The sequence below is a fragment of the Chlorocebus sabaeus genome, chromosome 1 (assembly GCF_047675955.1).
Source record: "Chlorocebus sabaeus isolate Y175 chromosome 1, mChlSab1.0.hap1, whole genome shotgun sequence".
NCBI classification, from domain to species: domain Eukaryota; kingdom Metazoa; phylum Chordata; class Mammalia; order Primates; family Cercopithecidae; genus Chlorocebus; species Chlorocebus sabaeus.
The window spans coordinates 31,237,456-31,256,188 of record NC_132904.1 but is presented as its reverse complement, the minus strand read 5'-3'; the positions used below and the strand labels follow the sequence as shown (position 1 = coordinate 31,256,188).

The 18,733-nt window shown below is 44.0% G+C and overlaps 1 protein-coding gene across 3 annotated transcripts in view; it reads left to right on the top strand.

The window, feature by feature from the left end:
- The window catches only part of KIAA1549L (KIAA1549 like), a 289,089-nt gene that overhangs the window by 238,324 nt on the left and 32,032 nt on the right, over positions 1-18,733 (top strand). For all 3 annotated transcript variants that reach the window (XM_073017450.1, XM_008002531.3, XM_073017434.1), the window contains exon 16: positions 2,188-2,317. In XM_073017450.1, coding sequence (XP_072873551.1) covers positions 2,188-2,317 — 130 coding nt within the window. The remainder of the gene's footprint in view (positions 1-2,187; positions 2,318-18,733) is intronic.

The window sequence follows — 18,733 nt, the reverse complement described above, 5'->3', positions numbered from 1 at the left end:
CATGGGGATACGATGCTGGGATTGGTCCAGCCTGAGTCACATGCCTACCCCTAGAGGAAAGGGAGCCCCCAAGTGACATCACGATGCTCTTACCAAAGGAAGGTTACCACGGGTAATAGGCAAGCAAAGGCAACAGATGCTCTCTGAGCAGGTATAAGCTCCTCATGGTGAAGGTCTAGAACCAATGGTGTCTGCTTTATTCCCAAAGCTAATAACAAGGGTAATGCTTTGCCTAAGAGTTCTACTGCCTCTCCTAGACTATGTATGACTGTAATTCTGTGACTAACTTACTGTGTGTCTATGAAAAAAATGTGTTTGCCTGCCAGGTTTCTGGGGCTTCCCACATAGTCACTGGGAAGAAATAATACAGCCTCTTCACCTTCAACCCATGAATAGCTAGCATCTTAGAATAGAGACATTACATAGGCGGTGTTGGCCAGGCACAGAGGCTCACTCCTGTAATCCCAGTACTTTGGGTGGCTGAGGTGGGTGGATCACTTGAGCCCAGGAGTTCGAGACCAGCCTGGGCAACATGGTGAAACCCTATCTCTACAAAAATTACAAAAAAATTAGCCTAGGTTTGTGGTATGTGCCAGTAGACCCAGCTACTCAGGAGGGTGAGATGGAAGGATCACCTAATCCAGGGAGGTCAAGACTGCAGTGAGGTCACACCACTGCACTCCAGCCAGGGTGACAGATTGAGACCCTATCAAAAAAAAAAAAAAAAAAAAATGGCTGGGTGAGAAGGAAGTGCTCTCCCTTTGCCGTCTTGCAGGATCATGTGGAACTCACTTGTCCCCAATAAGCCTCATTCCCACTTGTAAAATTACCTCTTGTGGAAGAAGAAAAGCATAGCTACTGTCCTCACTATGTTGCTATTTACTTCCTACTCTTTGAAAAGATTTTTCTAATGACAAGTGAGACAAGACAGGGGTGAAAAATGTATGAATTTTTTAGCAGTAGCTGAGTGGAGCCCCTGAATGTGCTTACTCCCTGGGCCTGAAATGCTCTGTGCCCAGATCAACATGTGGCCGGCTCCACTTAGGACTCAGCTAAATTGTCACCTCCCCAGAGAGGCCTTCCCTGATCATCCTAAACTGTCTCCCATCCTAGTCCTTGTTTGTCAGAGCTTAATAGCACTTATCACTCTGAAATTACCATGTTAATTATCTGTCTCTCTCATTAGGATGTAACCTCTAGGAGAGGAGGGGCCATAATCTGTTCACTGTGGATGTTCATCATCTTCCATGGTGCATGGCACATGGTAGACATTCAGTAAATGATGGATGGATGGATGGATGGATGGATGGATGGATGGATGGATGGATGGGTGGATGGATGGATGGATGGATGGATGGATGGATGGATGGATGGGTGGGTGGATGGATGGATGGATGGATAGATGGATGGGTGGATGGATGGATAGATGGATGGGTGGATGGGTGGATGGATAGATGGGTAGGTAGGTGGATGTATAGATGTGGGTGGGTGGGTGGGTGGGCGGATGGATGGATGGATGGATGGATGGATGGATAGATGGGTAGGTAGGTGGACGTATAGATGTGGGTGGGTGGATGGACGGATGGATGGATGGATGGGTGGGTGGGTGGGTGAATGTGAGAGCGGATGAATGGAAAAGCCCCAAATTACATCTGGGTTTATGGTTTCTTAGTCCAGAAGGAAATCTACTGTGGTAGTAGCAGAAAAGAAATCTATCCACAGTCATAATATTAAGCAGCCCACTAGCTACAGGGTTTATTAACACATCATAGAATCCTGCGTGTGAAACCAGAAAGAGTAAAAGGAACAGGAGGTTGCTGAGTCAACAAAGTCAACAAAGGCAAGTTTGTTCCATCAGCGTTAGCTGTCCTAGAGGGTCAAGGGAGAACCCCTGGTCTTGCCATCAGCAGAATTTTAAATGAGGTTGCAATGTTGCAATTGATTGTAGTTACCTAGTTTCCATATGAAAGAACACTTAAAATTCAGCCAAATGATTACAGCATCTGGAAAAAAAATCTTTATTTCACTCTTTCTACAGCCCCTTATATCCTGGGAATAAATACCATCAGTTCTGAGATTTGTGAGGCAAATCCAAACCCTTCATTGGTTGCCTGTACTTTGGATCAGTGGAGAATTCCATCTGTCAGGGCATTTGCTGCATCATAACAGTTGTTGAATTTTCTTCAGGCAACAGATGAAGAACTCTGTCTACCGAAGCCGGCAGTCTCTGAACAGCCCGAGTCCAGGGGAAACCGAGATGGACCTTCTGGTGACTCGGGAGCGACCCCGGCGTGGAATCCGCAACAGCGGATATGATGTGAGTCTCTGGTGGGCTGGGTGAATACAAGCTTTGCTTTCCCCTGAAGGCAAGGGGGATAGAGCATCCCATTGTGTTTCGGTTTACCACATATTTGTGGAATTTTAAAAGGCACTAAAACATTTTCTATTTTTTTATTACCTAGTTTCCAAAGTAGGACTACTTGGAATGTGTCAGAGTAACAGATTATTGCTAAAAGGATCATGATTTCCGAATTGTGCCATGTTATGAATAGCACATTACAGACCTTAAACTCCACCGATATTCTAAATGTCCTGAATTTATTTTCCCCTCTGTCCTTAGAAACTCAGTAGGGACTGTGGCCATGGGTTAGAATTCACTTGAACACAGGCTTCTTTTAATTCATAGCGATGTTGAAAAGTTGGATTTGTTCCTGATTTCGTAACTCCTCGGTATGCCATGGAAACAATGAGATGTCCAACAGGGCGGTTTGATAATTTCATGTGACAAAGCACATGCTTATGTTCAGTGATGTGGCCAAGCTGCAGAAATTATTTTAATCCCGTCAGATTTCCCCAGATGATGAGTTGCAATTTGGTGCCTCCTCTCCAGCTGCCTGCACCCCGTGACTTGTCCTTGGACCCATGAGCTCAGGTGAATGGTCCTGTGCTGAGAAGTACAGTAATGCCTCACCCTGCTCCAGCGTTTCACATGATCATGAATCTACACCTAAGTTTGTGAACAGTGTTTCCTTCCCATTCCCCTAAAATGTTTCTCTAAATATAAATAAACATTTTTAAAAATAAGAGTTATAATTCAAATATATCTAGATAAACTTATAATTTGAGAAATTGTAGTTTGACACTTGGTTTTTTAAAATATACCGTGCTAATTAGAAGGCAACAATATTTTTCCCCCTCAGGATTAGTCATCTTTTGCCACAAAGCCTTAAAATGGGATTTTTTAATGGTCCAATTTAAAACAAAGATATTCTACCTAATTTGAATTTCTAATCACCTTCCTTATATGTAAACTTGATGTTTGTGTTGGTCGTGTTACCCTTATCTTTTGTTTCTTTTTCCTTTTTCATAAAACACTTTGGTAGTTTAGTTTTATAAAATTACGGATGCTTTGGGCAAATCTTTTATTTTTCTGCTAGGTTAAATTATTCAATGTTAATTTTTCTCCTTATAAAAAATATTTCCTATGCCAAATTCGTTCAGCAATTTGATAATCAGCCTGTGATTAAAAATCGGGCATTGGAAGCTTCCAGTTAATCTTTCCCCACCAACAGTGAACCTTCTTCCTCGATGCTTGCTTAGTTTGGGGAACTTTTTCATCTGCCCAGGCATCTGAGACACAGTAGGATTCTTAATTTATTTCAAGGCTGGCATTAATAGGGTTTTTTTGTGAGATTCTAGGCAAAAACACTTTGACAGTTATGAGGAAATGGGTCAGAGGTTTCCCTATTAACCTTAAAAAGAGAACATTGAAGATCGTTTCTTAACCACAGTGACATGACTTGCAGCACTCACTTAATACCTTTGGAATGTCATGTTAGCAACTTACCTAGAACAATAGAAGGAGGGAGATGATTTTTAGGAGGAGATTGCTCACCCTCACAGACATGTATAAGTATACCAAGTACATGTTACTTTAGGGGAAGCCTGCTTTATTCTAATAGACTTCTTTAAAATAGATATTTCTTTGAGAAGTGCATGTGATCTCAAAAATATGATGATGGGCCCCCTTAAGAGAAAAATGATCATCTCGGGAATGGCTTTAAGAATTTAGACTGTTGACTGTGAGAATGAAATTGCTTACCTATATCTCCTCTTGTGCTTTTTATACTAATCATATGAAAAATGTCTAATATTTACCAACTGCTCACTATAGACCAAGCCCTATTCTAGACTTTTCATGTGTATTATCTCATTGCATTTGCGTAGTTATCAGCCAAGTAGATGCTTTCATTATGCCCATTGTATAGATGAAGAAACTGAGGCCAGTTATATAATTTGCCTATCCGGCCCCAGAGCCCCTCCCCTTAACCACCATGCGGTATGGCTTCTATATTCATCCTTCCTCACTATACATCTGTCCTTACGTAATATAATCCATATCCTATATTTTCGAACCTCTGGAAGCAGCTAGATGTCAGGGCTCACAAGCATTCTTACATGAATAACTCACACAAGCAAAACATGGACCAGCAAGTAAAGTAGAAAATAAAAGTGAATCATAGTTTTAAACAATGCATTCATTTTCTGAGCTCTTTATTTTCTAAAATTACCAGAGCATTTCTGGCAAAAGAATCCATTAGCACAGCAGTGAGCCCGTCATTCAATCGGAAACATGTCATTCTTCCCACTGGGTCTGGGGATCTAGAAGCCCTGCCAAAATACCCAGTCCTTTCTGCCAGGTTGGGGAACCTTGACACCGTAGAAGCAAAAGCGCTGGGAGATTGATTTAATTTTGCATTTTTTGAAAGATGACTGGAGTCCCAAAGGAAAAGCCTGAATGTAAAAATAAATGAATAAATGCATAAATAAGCAAATACATGCTACACCGGCAAATCTTAGCACCAGGACTGTAGCAGCATGGATTGTTTCAAAATTTTCCCATAGAGCAAGAGTTAGGGCCTATAGGAGGGAGACCCTTAGCTCCAAGGGGTTTGGGATCACTGCGTTTTACAGCAACAATCTTCAACCTTTTGGTCAATCTGCCAGCTAAGGGATGTAGTACACTCCCGGCAGTAACGATGCTTCACTTGGTAGTAATATTCTAGAAGGACGCATTCCCATTAGAAGGATGTGTTATTTTCTTCTTTTTTTGAGATGGAGTCTCGCTCTGTCGCCCAGGCTGGAGTGCAGTGGCCGGATCTCAGCTCACTGCAAGCTCCGCCTCCTGGGTTTACTCCTGCCTCAGCCTCCCGAGTAGCTGGGACTACAGGCGCCCGCCACCACGCCCAGCTAGTTTTTTGCATTTTTTTAGTAGAGACGGGGTTTCACCGTGTTAACCAGGATGGTCTCGATCTCCTGACCTCGTGATCTGCCCATCTCGGCCTCCCAAAGTGCTGGGATTACAGGCTTGAGCCACCACACCCAGCCGCATGTGTTATTTTCACAAGATGCTCCAAACTCCCAAAAGACCAGATCATATTATTAAACCAACTTTGGCATTGAAATTAATTCATCCCTATGTATAAAGCAGGTAGAAAAGAAAATGTCAGCCTAATGTATAAAAGCAAAAATATCTCTATTTCAAAGAATTTTTAAAATGTTATTTTCTGAATGAAAGTCATGTGGAAAATAATGAAACAGTGAGGAAAAGAAAAAAAAAATGCTGCAAATATGATTCTCAGGCAGAATAAAGACCTAAGAGATTTTTCCTTTATGAGTCAAATTATTTACCCCAGTATGTGGATATGAAGCCTTTGCTTCCAAAGGGCAAGTAATCATTAAATCATCCCCCAGAAAGAAAAATGCACCTCTTCAACCTTGATCTGTTTTTGGAGTTTAAAAATAGGTGGCAGGAAGGGAGCCAGCTATGTGCCTTGGCTATGAGGGAGACTCTGAAATTTATTGTTTGAATTATAACTTTGAAAATGAATGTTGACCTCTCAGAAGTAGGGACTTTTACAAACTACTTCTGTTAGTTTCTCTCTAGCACCTTATCTAAAGTTCCATGCACTGGAGGTAGTTGCCAGTGCAGTGGGCTCAGACCCTAAAATGTGGGCAGTGGGTTTGCAAATGTTAAAAAGGATGGTTGATTCATTGATGCATCTCAAAGAGACGATCACAGTCCTTAGTTCTCATTCCGGAGGACTTCTCCGGGGAAATGTTTGAAACCAGATGCTTCCACAGCTGAAAAGTCCATGTAAATCTATAAAAAGGGGTATCAGGCGAAGTCCAGCTGCAGAAAACTGAAAACATCAGGCTGTTTAAAACAGACCAAAAAAATGACTCTTAGGAATTAAGTGCTCACAAAATCATGGGCGGGCTGAAGGAATGTTCCTGGAAAGATTCCTGGAACAAAATCACAGGTCTGGCCCTGAGGAGGGGCGGCTGCCTCTTCCTCAAGCAGGAAGGTGGAGAAGCGGCCTGCCCTGGAACACCGAGGTTAAGAAAACACAGTCGTAGCATGATCCAGGAATGAGAGAACTCCATAGAGCCGGGGTTAAGGACTGTGGTGCTCAGCAACCCAGCTTCCAGCAGCCAAGGCAGCAGAAAGATGGGCCTGCCCCATTTCCTCCGTCCAAAGTGCACACAGGTGCATCTAACTGACAGAACGGAAGTCTCATCCGCAGCCGCAGCCTCCTGGAAGGCCAGGAGATAGAAGTTAGCCATTCAGCCTCAACAGTACAGCAATGCACGCTACAAGGAGGTTGCCTGTCCATTCCCTCCACTGCAGGCACCAGGTGAAAGCGAAAGGAGAGAAAAATTACCAGGCAGGGCAATACTCAGGAAGCAGTTGGGACATCTAGTGAATAAAAGTATATCCCAAAGGGGAAAATGAGCCCATTTCTCAGAGCTCAGTCTACAACAGCCTGCTGAAGAAGGCCTGGGTGCATTGTCTGATGTCAAGCCTCAAGGCTGACAATGCAGCCAGCTAGCTACCTTTGTTACAGGTGAGCAGTGGTTACTGGAAGGAGACGAAGGAATTGAAATGGTTGTTTTGATGAGTTCCACTTGTCGAACAATGAAATATTATCTGGAAAGTCCCTGACTGCTTGAAAAGCTTATGGCAAGTCTGGGGCCTCCTAGGTAAATTTGTAATCCTATTATTAACAGAAATCTCTTCTGCCCACCCACTTCCCATACCTGCCCCAGCATCTTACAGCTTTGGTGTAACAGAGACCAAGGCCAACCACAGGAATGCCCCGGTGCTGCATAATGGAGTGGTCCCAATTATAAGGGTACAACCAGCTCTTTGCTTCATTGGGAAGCAATTGGTTGGATTTGGAGATTTTTTCCTTTATTCTAGAAGCAGCCTTCTTGTTGCCCCCCTGACCTAGGTGCTCTTGTGTTGACCCCACCACCATTACCACCTTAGCATCTCACGCAAAACTTTCCTCCATAGCCCCCCATCTCAGCCTTTCATTTCCTTCTCTTACCTCTCCCAGCTAACATAAGCTATAATAACCCTGGCTTGATATGTTATCTTGACTTAATTTACAGTACATTATATTTTAACAGGGACTTCTAATCCAAGGGAAATATCTGCTCATGGGGAATCAGGCTCCCTGGGAGAACCTAAGGCAAAGAGATCGAGGTGTTTGAGGGTGAAGGGGGTCTTTAGATAAAGTCCGGATCTCACTAGGTTGATGGCTGCCCAGAAAGATACTTATCAACCGCACAGCGATGGAGGGCACTTGGTGAGTCAGGAGTGGGAGGTGGGATGCTTGTTGGCAGGTTTGAGAGGGAGGCGGAGGGGTTTCAGGGTGGCCTAGTGACCTCCTTCAGAGCCAGACCTCCCCTGCAGGCCAAGAATTTCCCTCCCCTGTAGGCAACTTCCCACTGGGCAGGAGATAAACAACTTCCCTTCTGTTAGCAGCACTCAAGTGCTATCTGCCTGCATCTTCTCTCTGATTCCCTGCATTCTGGACCCTGTCTGCTCTTATTCTTGGTACCTGCCTGCCCATCCCCATTTTTCCCGGACTCTGGGACCTCCTACCCTCTTGACCTAGGGTAGCCACTTCTTTCAGGCCAGGGTTCCCAGCATGTTGGAGGTATACTGTCAGGGAGAGGAGGAAGCAGGTTTAGGCAGATTTAGAAGTTGGGCTATGGTACAGACACTACAAGGCCTCAGCTGACCCCATGGAGGCTCTGCAGCTCAGATGGCCCTGCAGAGTTGTCTCAAGTTTGGGAAGCAGCTGTGCATATGTACTCTGGAATGGACCAGTCATTGGATGTCCTTGGGTGAGGCCATTCTCTTCAGCCAAGGGCAATTCCCTGCGAGAGCTGACATCTGAGCGCTGACAGCTGGCAGTGTGCCCAGCAGCTGGGGGAATCCATCTTCTAGTCCTAAGCAGTATGGCTCAGAGTCCACTGGTTCCGTACAATCCTATGCACTCCTGGGCCGCCCATGTCTGCCAAGCGCCTGCAGGAGCTGGAGGCCAGCGACAAATGAAAACACCCCTTGGGAATTGCCATTCCTTTTCTTCCTTCTAGCAAACATTTATTGAGTGCGTTGGAACCATGGCAGCATATGCGCACTTAATGTACGTAAATTCAGTAATACGAGCCCTGAAAGAAAAAGGAAAACAAAATTTAAATAAAGCTAAGAAACTAGCTTTTGCATGTATTTTGCTTATATTGTACATTGCAGATTATATGTTTCTTTTTCCCTGTTACCGTATAAGGTTGTATGCACAGGGCCTCATGGGCTACCCTAAGTGGATGAGTTAAGAGATTTTCAAGGGCTTTTCTCTATATGATTTTCACCTACTCTGCCGGCTGGCGTTAGTATTAGCATCTAAGCCTTCTGTGAGATTCCACTGTACCTACCTGTGTGAGGCCCTGTGGAGAAGGGAAAGATGTATTAATTTTCATGCATGGCCAGGTAATTACACACTAGTGGAGGAGAGAGGTAGAGGCACATGCAACATGCTGTGGCAATGAACTTGGATAGGAAGGGCGAGTGCTCCTGAGGGTTTGTTCCTTCCTGTCTGTCCCATAGCCACTGCCCAGTACAGTCTCCTTTACTCACCACTGCTGCGCTGCCAGACAGTTGCCAGGGAAATCCTTCTAAAACACACACTGTTGTTCAGAATCCTCCAGGAGCTCCCCACAGCTTTGGGGATAAAACTCAGACTCTAAGCTCCCAGCTCAGGACTTTTCTGCTCTGCTTGGCTCAGATATGCGCTTCTAGCTGACGCTTGTCACTCCTGAACCCACCCCCTTGGCTCCAGCCTGAACACCTTCCCCAAACTTGTCCTGTGGTTTCCCATGTCCAGGTCTTTGCACGCACGCATCGCTCTGCCTGGAATCTCCCTTCCTACCTGCTTCATCCAGGCCCAGGCTGCTCAGTCTTCTCATTGTTAACACTTAGGGCTGTAGAGTTTCTTCACACGGTGCCCTGTCCTGTGCATTATAGGATGTTTAGCAGCATCCCTGGCCTCTACCCATGCATGAGGTGCCGGAAGCCCCTCCCAGCTGTGACAACCAAAATATGTCTCCAGGCATTGCACATGTCCCCAGGCATTGCACATGTCCCCTGGTGGGCAAACCTGCTCCTGGCTGAGAACTACTGACTTAGGCAATGCTTTTGGAACTTGGTTTAACCATGACCTTTCCCAGCACCTTCTCCTGGCTCCTATGCCTATGGGCCCCTCCTTTGTGTTCCAATAGCCCCTAATACTCACCCCAATCAAAGCCTTCACCCCCAACTTCCATTAGTTGGTTTGCTTGTATTATTTCCACATGAAACTCCTCAAGGATGGGAGTCACGTTTTATTTATGCTTGAAACCTCGGCACTCAGAATAGGAACTGGCACATAATAGATGCGATGTCTCTATTTGTTGGGCAAATGAGCAAACAAGTGTGCCAACCAGAAGAGGTGATTCCTGAGCTGAGACTTGAGAAAACAGGGCATGTTTCTACCTCTGAGCCAAATACACATTAGGTTTGACCGAATATCAGAACCTTAGGCAGATTTCCGTTGCCATTTGGAGTTCACTGTGAATGGTGGTTATTCAATAAACTGCTTTGGCAAAAGCAACAGAAACCCCAACTTAAACTGTCTTAAAACCTGAATGGGATAAGTTGTTTACGGTAAATCCAGGCATGGTGTGCTTGGGGCTCCAATCTGTTCCTCTGCATTATACACAGCTCTGTGTTCCCCTGTGTGTTGGCCGCATCCACAGGTGGACTCTGGTAAGAAATCCCAGGCCTCATATCTACATCCTGCATGGACCAGTGCAAGAGGGAATTCTCTTTTCCCAACCTCCAGACAAGGTGTATGGGTGTTACTCTGACTGACCATCATATGCCAAGTGTCCACCCCTTCATGAACCACTGTAGCAATGAATGCAGGGAGATTACACTGATTAAATTAACCTGGTCAGTCCCCATCGATGGAGCTGGGGCAGCTTAGTCCCAGCTAGCCCCCCTGGCTAAAATACAGGGAGAGAAGGAGATGGATGCTGAGGCCATCACAGTGCCTGCTACAGTACCTGCTGCTTGAGGAACACTTGTAGTTGGACTTCTTTATTTACAGAGACAGATCTTGCTCTGTCGCCCAGACTGGAGTACAGTGACACAATCACAGCTCACTGCAGCCCCAACCTCCTGGGCTCAGGTGAGCCTCCCTCCTCAGCCTCCCAAGTAGCTAGGACTAGGGGAGTGACACTGTGCCTGGTTAATTTAAAAAAAAATTCTTTTTTGGTAGAAATGGGGTCTCGCTATGTTGCCCATAGAGGTTGGTTGGTCTAGAACTCCTGGCTTTGAGCAATTTTCCCACCTCAGCCTCCCAAAATGCTGGGATTATAAACATGAGCACTGTGTTGGGCATTTTAAGGAGCACACCCAACAGTCTCCTTCATGTTACTCTTCCCTCCAGTTTCATCCTGTTGTCATCTTTTTGTTTTTTGTTGTTGTTGTTGCTTGTTTTTGAGATGGAGTTTCATTAGTGTTGCCCAGGCTGGAGTGCAATGGTGCGGTCTCAGCTCACTGCAACCTCCACCTCCTGGGTTCAAACGATTCTCCTGTCTCAGCCTTCCAAGTAGCTGGGATTGCAGGTGCCCGTTGCCATGTCCAGCTCCTTTTTTTTTGTTTTAATTTTTAGTAGAGACAGGATTTCACCATATTGGCCAGGCTGGTCTCGAACTCCTGACCTCAGGTGATCTGCCCGCCTGTTTCTCCCAAAGTCCTGAGTGAGCCACTGCACCCAGCCCTCTTGTTGTCTTTGGTTGGCCCTTTCTGAAGGGAAAGAACAGCATGGTGTTGTGTAATGACTACTATTCACTGTGGGCTCGGGAAGTCCAGGCTGCAGTCAGAGGTTCATGTTTTGGACACAGGTAGAGTGTAGAGGGATTTTGTGCATCTGTCTGATTTTTTCAAGAGCTGAAGAGGCGAAAGGGCAGACTTGAGTGGATGGCGGGAAGAGCCTGTTTGTGATGGAATAGTGCTGACTCATGGGAGAGATCCTCCCAGTCTCCTTGCTCCCTGCAGTGCCAGCTCAGCTAAGATGAAAAAAAACAGGTGATGACTCACCTAGAAAGCAAAATGCAAATTAACTTTCCATGAGAGAAAGCCATTCTTAATATGTTTACTTTGGGGTTGATTCCTTTTTAAGAGGTTTTTAATTATGACTGTGGTTTATATATTGTTCTTGAAGTTCATAGGTAGTACCGTGGAGGGGCTGTCCTCATAGCTTATGGAGCTAGGCTACTTACGAGCTACATGAAGTTAGGCCAGTTACCTACCTATCTGCACTTTATTTTCTCATCTGTAAAATGGGGATACCAGTGGTACCTACTTTATGAGGATGTTGTGGGAATTAAATGAGTTAATGCAGACAAAGCATGTAGAAAACAGGCAGTGAACATTAGCTATTGTAACTCCCCAGGAGGGAGAGGGCGATACTCTCCTTTTCCTGTTTCTTTTCTTTTCTAGCAGTTACTACTCTGTTTTTGTTGTTGTTGTTGTTGTTGTTGTTTTGAGACAGTCTTAGTCTCTCGCCCAGGCTGGAGTGCAGTGGCATGATCTCAGCTCACTGCAACTTCTGCCTCCCAGGTTCAAGCAATTCTCCTGCCTTAGCCTCCTGAGTAGCTGGGATTACAAGCATGTGCCACCATACCCAGCTAATTTTTGTATTTTTAATAGAGGTGGGGTTTCATCATGTTGGGCAGGCTGGGCTGGAACTCCTGACCTCAAGTGATCCACCCAACTCGGCCTGCCACAAGTACTGGGATTACAGGTGTGAGCCACCATGCCCGGCCTGCACTTACTGTTCTGAATTGTGTCACACACCAAAAAGAGGACTGGACTCCTCCAAGGGTGCCTTTCTTCAGCATGACCGGACAAGAGATGGACTTGGTGAAGGGTGCCCGGGACCTCTCCCACCTTGCCGTAGTACAAGGCCACACTTCCAGAGATGACCTTTAAGGTAATGATTTTTCAAACACAGGGTGGGACAGTGGTTGCAACTCAAGGCAAATGGATCTTGCTCAGTAATTGAATTTCCCCTGCTCCTTAGAGAGCAGCAAGTTATGGGGGAAGAAAGACAGGAAGTTGAGCTGGCAACTGAGACTTCTGTTACATGGGGAAGGTGTTTTGCTTTGGGGGCAGTGAGTAAGGCTGAGAGCATTGGAGCACCTTCTTTTATCCTTGCCTGTCCCATCTTCATGGTCTCAGTGGAGACTCTGATTATGGGTCACTCTCTGAAAGGATGTCCCTATTTCCTTAGAAGTCTATGAGAGACCCTTTCATGTCTTTTCTACCCACCTGAAACACAGAAACAGCATGCTGTCCTCACATCCCCATAGCCCTGGAGTGATTGTAGATCATCCTTTGGAAAGGCATCAGAATGAAATTTGAAATTTTGCTGACATTTTTTTTTTAATTCCATTTGCACACCTTTGCAGAAAAGTCACCAAGCCATTATTTTGAACCCCACTGCCTGTTCTGAGGGCAACCAGTCTCACTTTATTATTAGAGAAGCTTCCGGGATGCAGGCTCATAGGAAGCCGCTGCAGAGCTCTCTCTGCTCCTGTACCATCATGGTCTTCTTCCCACCTGGTGAAGTGAGAACTCCCTGAAATGTGGTTTCCAGAAGCAACTTTCTAAATATGTCTCTGCTTCCTCAGTAACAGGCAGCACTTGCAGTGGGCAGAGGAGGCATTAAATGGAGAGAAGTGGCACTGTTTGTGTGGCCCAAAGGACTCCAATTGGTGGAAAAGAAAAATGGACATGGAGCCAGATAAATTTCATCATGGCCAGATGGCCCAGGAATTTATCTTGCTGAAACCCCCACTCGGTCTCTGGGCCCTTGCCATGAAGTTGCATAATTTGTTCAGAATCTGTTCTTGCAGGATGGAGCTGCGATTGACAGTGAGCTGAAAATCAGGGCTTTGGGGCAGGGTTTGGAGAGGGGCTTCAACTTCCTGTGCTCCAGAAATGAAGTACCAAGGTGGGGCAAAGTGATGTCACACCCACTTGTGGAAAGTGTGGGCTTGTAAAACCCCCGTTCACTTGAGGGCTCCTAACGCAAGAAATTCTAGAATAAGTGGCCTCAAGAGCCCTTTATCCCTCTTCATTAAGCCCATTCTAGATAAAACTGTTTCATTCATTGTAGACACATGGGAATGTCTTTTACTATTGAAGACTTTTGAGCAGGAATTCTCCAGACTTTTAAGACTCATTTCCACTCATTCATTCGATGAGTATTTCTTCATGCTCTACCACACGCCATTCTGGGATGCCGCAGGAAACATGGGCTTATCCAGTAGTCACCACTTATCCGTGGTTTCAGTTACTTGCAGTCAACTATGGTATGAAAATATTAAATGGGAAATTCCAAAGATAAACAATTTATACGTTTTAAGTTGTGTGCCATTCTGAGTAGTATAATGGAGTCTAACGCCATCCCACTCCATCCCACCCAGGACAGGAGTCTTCCCTTTGTCCAGCTTATCCTGGTCAACAAGGATAAAGTCTATGCTACCCAGCTGTCAGTCACTGTCGCAGCATGCCAGTGCTTGTGTTCAAGTAACGCTTATTTTACTTAATGGTGGCTCCAATGGGCGAGAGTGATAATGCAATTCGGATATGACAAAGAAAAGCTCTCTAGTGCTTCCTTTAGTAGGTGAAAGTTGCTGACTTAGTAAGGAAAGAAAAAAAAAATGTATTCCGAGGTTGCTAAAATCTCTGGTAACAATGAATCTTCTTTTTTCTTTGAGACAGAGTCTAGCTCTGTCACCCAGGCTGGATTGCAGTGGCGCAATAATGGCTCACTGCGACTTCCGCCTCCTGGGTGCAAGTGATTCTCCTGCCTCAGCCTCCCAAGTAGCTGGGATTACAGGCATGTACCACCCCGCCTGGCTAATTTTTGCCTTTTTAATAGAGACGAGGTTTCACCATGTTGGCCAGGCTGGTGTTGAACTCCTGACCTGAAGTGATCCACCAGCCTCGACCTCCCAAAGTGCTGGGATTGCAGGCGTGAGCCACCGTGCCCAGCCAAGAATGAATCTTCTACCCATGAACTTGTGAACAGTATATTGTTATAATTGTTCTGTTTTATTATTAGCTATTGTTAATTTCTCATTGTGCCTAATTTATAAATTAAACTTTATTATAGGTTTGTGTGGGAAAAAACATCATGTATATAGGATTCATTACTCTCCACAATTTCAGGCATCCAGTGGGAGTCTTGAAACATTTTCCCTGAGGATAAGGGAGACATATTACACTAGGGAAAACTGACAACAAACACCCATGCACATAGATGTACAGCACAGTGTCGGGAAGGCTATGGAGGAACATAACTCAGGGAAGGCAGTGGAGAGTACCAGGAGCTTCTTGGAATAGCTTGGGCAGGGCAGGGCCCTCCAGGGAGGTGACTTTTGAGCAGACCTAAAATGCTGGCCCCAGGGGAAGAGCTTTCCAGGCAGAAAGCACAACAACTGGAAGGGCCCAGACATGCTTGGGGAGCTCAGACACCATTAAGGAGACCGGGGTAGCACAGTTCCTCTTGTTGGTAAAGAGTCTTGGCTTCAACTCTTGCCTTTCCTTCACCCTCACATCTAATCTATCAGCAGCTCTGCCAGTTCTCTTCCAAAATACATCTTGAACTCACCCACCCCTTGTCTGTCCATGACCACGCTACCCAGGCCCCTGTCGTCTCTTCTGGCCTGGGTTAGGCAATAGCCACAAGCAAGTGCTTCCTAACTGGCTTCCCATAAATTCCAGTCACATTTCTTCCCTGCTTAAAATTCTTCAGTCGTTTCCCATTGCCCTTTGACAACAGTCCAGCCTTCTTACCATGGCGTTTCAGACCCTGCATGATCTGGACCCTGCCTTCCTCTCCAGCCCCATGCCCTAACAATTAGGGCTTCAGCCATGTATTAGGTCCATGTATTAGTTTGCTAGGGGCGCAGACTGGGTGGCATGGTTTAAACAACAGACATGTATTTTCTCACAGTTCTGGAAGTCATAAGTTCTAGATCAAAGTGTTGGTAGGGTTGGTTTCTTCTGAGGGCCATGAGGGAAGGATGTGTTCCAGGTCTCTTCCTGAGTTTGTGAAAGGCCATCTCTTCCCTGAGCCTTCATATCGGCTTCCCTTTATACATGCTGTGTCCAAATTTCCTCTTCTTGGAAGGATCAGTCCTCTTGACCCAAAGGTCTACTCTAATGACCTCATTTAACTTAATGACCTCTGTGAAGGCCCCATCTCCAAATACAGTCACATTCTGAGATGCTGGGAGTTAGGACTTCAACATAAAAATTTTGTGGGGGACACAGTTCATTCTGTAACAGTCCTTTCTTTTTTTCAAGCTCTACCGACTCTCTCTCACCTCTGGGCTTTTTCTAAGCTTTCCTACAACTATCACATGGGCAACCTCTTCTCCTCCTTCAGGTCTGAAAACATGGCACCTCCTCAGAGAAGCTTTCCCTGACCATCCACATCAAGCTAGCTATGTCAACCCATTGTTTCTTTTATTATGGGAAAATTGACATATGGTAAAAATGTATAGGTTGTTAGTATACAATGTGATGAGCTTTGACAAACGTGTATACCTTTATAACCACCAGACCAATGAAAATACCAAACGTTTTCATCACTCCCAGAAAACTCCCTCACTTTTTTTTTCAGTCAATGTTCAGCTCACCCATAGGCCACCACTTGTCTGATATAAACCACTATAGTTTTGCCTGAACTTCATATAAATGGATTTATTCAGTATGTACTATTTTGTGTCTGACTTCTTTCACTCAAGACTCATCTATGTTATTGCATGTATGAGTATTTTATTCTCTTTTACACTGGGTACTATTCCGTTGTATAAATATAATACTATTTATTTATCCATTATCCTATTGTTGGACATTTGAATTGCTTCCAGTTTGAAGCTAGTATGAAAAAAAAAACTGCCATAAACATTTTCATGTGTTTTCCTAACAAGTGTTTTCATTTATCTGGATAAATATGTAGGAGTGGAATTTCTGGGTCATAGGGTAGGTATACATTGAAGAAATTACAGTCAAATTTACAAAGTTTTTGCATTGCTGCCCCTCCCACTAGCAGTATAACAGTTCTAATTCTAGTCTTCAACCTCACCAACATTTGTTGTTATTAATCTTTCTCATTTTAGCCATCCCACTGAATGTGAAATGATGTAATTTCCTTATTACTAATGATGTTGATCATCTTTCCATGTGTTTATTGGACATTTTTGTGTCTTCTTTTGTTGAGGTATCTTTTCAAGCCTTTTGCCCAATTTCTAAATTGAGTTGCTTGTCTTTTTGTTATTCATCTGTAGGAACTATTTATATATTGTGGGTACAAATATTTTCTTATGGTTGATAGCTTGTCTTTCCATTAGTTGTCTGATAAGATAGTAGTTTTAATTTTGAATAATACTTAAAGCTACAGAATGCGCCCCAGGACTAAATTGTTTTGGAATATCTTTTAAGAAGAAGATACTTGGGGTTCCCAGCAGGGCTACAATTTCTTTCAAGTTTGTTCTCATGGTGTTTCAAAGAGAGGATGAAGTCATGTGGGTACTTAGCCACTGTGTGTACCATCCTAGATGTGTTGGACTGGTTCGCTCATTTTAAAACAACATTGAAAGAATTGCAGGTGCTTGCTGTATCCAGTGGCCACCATGAAGCACAAGACCAGGACCCATATATGGAGGAGGAATGGCTTAAATGTCTTCTGAATACTGTGGCCTTTGCTGCTGAGTTCTGATATACCATAACTCTCCAAAACTATAATTACGTGTATATCCCCTCACCTGGTAATTCTCCTTCTAGAATTGAACCTAAGGATAAACTCATGATTATATGCAAAGTTCTTTTTTTATTATTATTATTTTTGAGACGGAGTCTCGCTCTGTCACCCAGGCTGGAGTGCAGTGGTGCGATCTTGGCTCACTGCAACCTCCGCCTCCCAGGCTCAAGCAATTCTCCTGCCTCAGCCTCCGGAGCAGTTGGGATTACAGGCGTGCGCTATGTCACCTGGCTAATTTTTGTGTTTTTAGTAGAGGCAGCATTTCAACATGTTGCCCAGGCTGGTCTCGAACTCCTGACCTCAAGTCACCTGCCTTGGCCTCCCAAAGTGCTGGGATTACAGGCGTGAGCCACCGCGTCCATCCATATATGCAAAGTTCTAAACACAAGGATACTTATTCCAGCTTTGTTCATATAGTAAGATATTAGGAAAACATCTAAAATAGTGGACTGTTAAATATATGGTAGCCTAAAAGCTCCATTTATTAGAATACTATGAAATCCTTAAAGTTATTCTCTATAAATACATTTATTTATTCATGGAGATACTTATTTACAATATTGTTGAATTAAAAAGGTTTCAAAATACTGTATTAATGTAATGTCATTTTTTAAAACCATATATATGTGTGCATATATATATGCCTGCATATATAAGTGTATATGTTTACATATATATGCCTACATATATGTATATGTTTACATATATATGCCTACATATGTATGTTTACATATATATATGCCTACATATATATGTGTATGTGTGTATGTATTCTGTTTATAAAATCATGACCCAAACAGCTTGGTCTGAGAGAGTATCTAAGTCAAAAGAACTCTGCCAACAAAAGTAATTTTTAAATACCTCTACTCCTTTACTTATATTTTTATATGTGAGAAGGCAAGTACATAATAGTCAGTAAAACTTTCTAAATTCCCTTAATTCCTCTCCCATTCACATGCCACACCTGCTTCTGCACCTCTCTTGAAAATCTCACCATAAAATTCTGCAGCCCACACCTCTTCTGCCTCTCATTGCCCATCCCCACTTCCTGGTCTCCATCACACACACAATCTGTGTGGCAAAGCGTGGGCTCTCCTTGGAAGTGGAAGAGGGAGAAACTGACCTGGGTCAAGCCCACACTCTCTGTAGTGGCCTGGGGCAGTGGGGAGGCCGTTGGCAGTTCTTTAGTATTCATAATCCTCATCCTATTTCATATGCGTAGAAAACATCTGGAAGGATGTGCACGAGGTCAAAACGTTAACAGCAGTTATTTCTGGTGATCGGATTAGAGTAGATTTTAATTTTCTTCCTTTTGCTTATCTGTGTTTTCTAATTTCCTACCATGAACAGACATTCCTTGATGAATATTTTTAGAATTTTTATTGAAGTATATCTTGATTAGTTTATAAAAATAGCTTTTTGAAAAAAATGAGTTTCTCAGAGCTTTTCAAGAATGGGACCATAGAAGCAAGTATGGTCCATTCCAAGTTAAAGAGGTT